This window comes from Acyrthosiphon pisum, chromosome A2 (assembly GCF_005508785.2).
Source record: "Acyrthosiphon pisum isolate AL4f chromosome A2, pea_aphid_22Mar2018_4r6ur, whole genome shotgun sequence".
Classification (NCBI taxonomy): Eukaryota; Metazoa; Arthropoda; class Insecta; order Hemiptera; family Aphididae; genus Acyrthosiphon; species Acyrthosiphon pisum.
In genome coordinates this window covers 21,580,129-21,582,017 of record NC_042495.1, presented here as the reverse complement: position 1 = coordinate 21,582,017, position 1,889 = coordinate 21,580,129, and the positions used below count along the sequence as shown (strand labels likewise).

Sequence of the window (1,889 nt, the reverse complement as noted above, 5' to 3'; positions counted from 1 at the left end):
CCAACACTGCATGCGGCTTTAAAGTATAAAGTAAAAACTATAAAGCTTTCATTTGCCATTGATTTCAAAAGTTTATCTTGGGTTCAGTTTGATAATGAAATATATGGTACCGGTGTGGTTTGATGTTAAATAAAATGCTCGGTTCGAGTTCGACATTACACTAAAAAGTTCGGTTCGACATACTAAGGTTCGGTCCGAGGCCATATATTTGAGTTCGACCCACCTCTACTTAAAAGGAAAAACTCTCACACCCTGTAAAATACTCGGAATTCTTTAATATTTTTTTATTTTAAAGAGAAGATATTTCAGATTGGATCAAAGGTTGAATTTTCATTTTACTATAAATAGTAGTAAGAAAATATGTTAAAAAAAAGAACAAATATTGTGTATTTTTCAAACTCATATAGCTTCTAAAATTATTATTTTGAAAATTGTTAAGTTAAGGAAATCTGACTATTCTATAGGGCGTGAGAGTTTTTTTCTGTAAGACATGTTTTTGTACTAAAAACTGCACCGGCCAATTAATATCAAATAAACTTTACACACCTGAACAAGCATGGAATTGTGACAAATCTAAACTCTTGGTACTATGATTGTAACGAGTCGCTATGGCTTCTATAATTTTCTCTCTTGCTTCACTGGATACTGCTGGATACTGGTGTGTATAGTATATGAATACGTTGAGGCAAATATATTTCCACATTTATATCTAACTAAGTACAAATATTCATGTTAAAATATATATTTTTAAAATTCAATCACGTACCTACAACAAACAACTGAACAATTTAATCTTACTTTTCGATCATCATTTTGTGTTATCTTATAACTAGTGTTGCCCAATGTATTAGCAGCTTTAAAATCATCAACCAAAAAACTTAAACCATTAACAATATATTGTTTCTGTAAAATAAATACTGATTATTTTCACACATTCTAAAATAATACAAATAGCATAAGAAAAATAGAAATAACATACGTATTGTATGAATAAAATACAACAAGTGTGATATAAGTTTGTATTATTTTAAGAACTTTGTCACAATCTTCAACATTTAGCACCTTAAAAACCATAATAAATTCAATTTAAACATGTACAATAGATAACTATCAGATATATTAAAAATGTAGAACATACAGATACTGAATACCATCCAGTACTACTTTCTTTTAAATCTTGTGATAAGTTTCTGAAATTACTATTACCACCATGTCTATAGTTTCTTTCAGGAAATGTTAACATTTAGGTGTATTAATAGATTTTAGAAATACTAACAACTAACAAAAATAAGATACATACTGTTGACCAGTATTATTTGTAGGTGGACCATTTGGATTAGGAAATTCACTATCCAGTTGATAACGGACCAAATCAGTTTTACTTTCCCAACTCTTACGTAAATGATTACCTCCACGATGATTTGCTTTGAATGTCACTTTCTTCTTAAAACCATGAAGATTTGAGTATCCACCACATCTTCGACTAACGCTAGGTTTTGAAGTTTGATCATAATGTTCATTACTTTGTTCTCTACCTAAAATGTAAAAATCTAATATTAGCATTGATAGAAAAGAAAGAGATCAGATAAACCCATTAATTTTGTTTGAACTGCATATGAATGTGTTAAATTTTCATGAAATGGATTTGATCCTTTATGGTTTGTTCATTGACGATTGACACAGTAAAGTTCTTAGATAAAACGTATAACTTACCTATATCATATAGTTTATATTAAGTACACATTGAAATAAAAAATGTCATTGTATTTTATATATTTATATTTACAAAATGTACGGTGTGAGGTATTAGGCACAATATAAGATTTAAATATAGTACAGACAGAAACAGGAATTAGATACTTAAGAGTATGTCGCACCCGGCATGTGTT

At 28.9% G+C, this 1,889-nt stretch overlaps 1 protein-coding gene across 1 annotated transcript in view; it reads right to left on the bottom strand.

Moving 5' to 3' along the window:
• LOC107883150 (nuclear RNA export factor 1-like) overlaps window positions 1–894 on the bottom strand; it is a 7,972-nt gene extending 7,078 nt beyond the window's left edge. The window contains exon 1 of the mRNA XM_029489868.1: window positions 547–894. Within this exon, the coding sequence (XP_029345728.1) occupies window positions 547–558 (12 nt within the window). The 5' untranslated portion in view covers window positions 559–894. The remainder of the gene's footprint in view (window positions 1–546) is intronic.
• Between the last annotated feature and the right edge of the window lie 995 nt (window positions 895–1,889).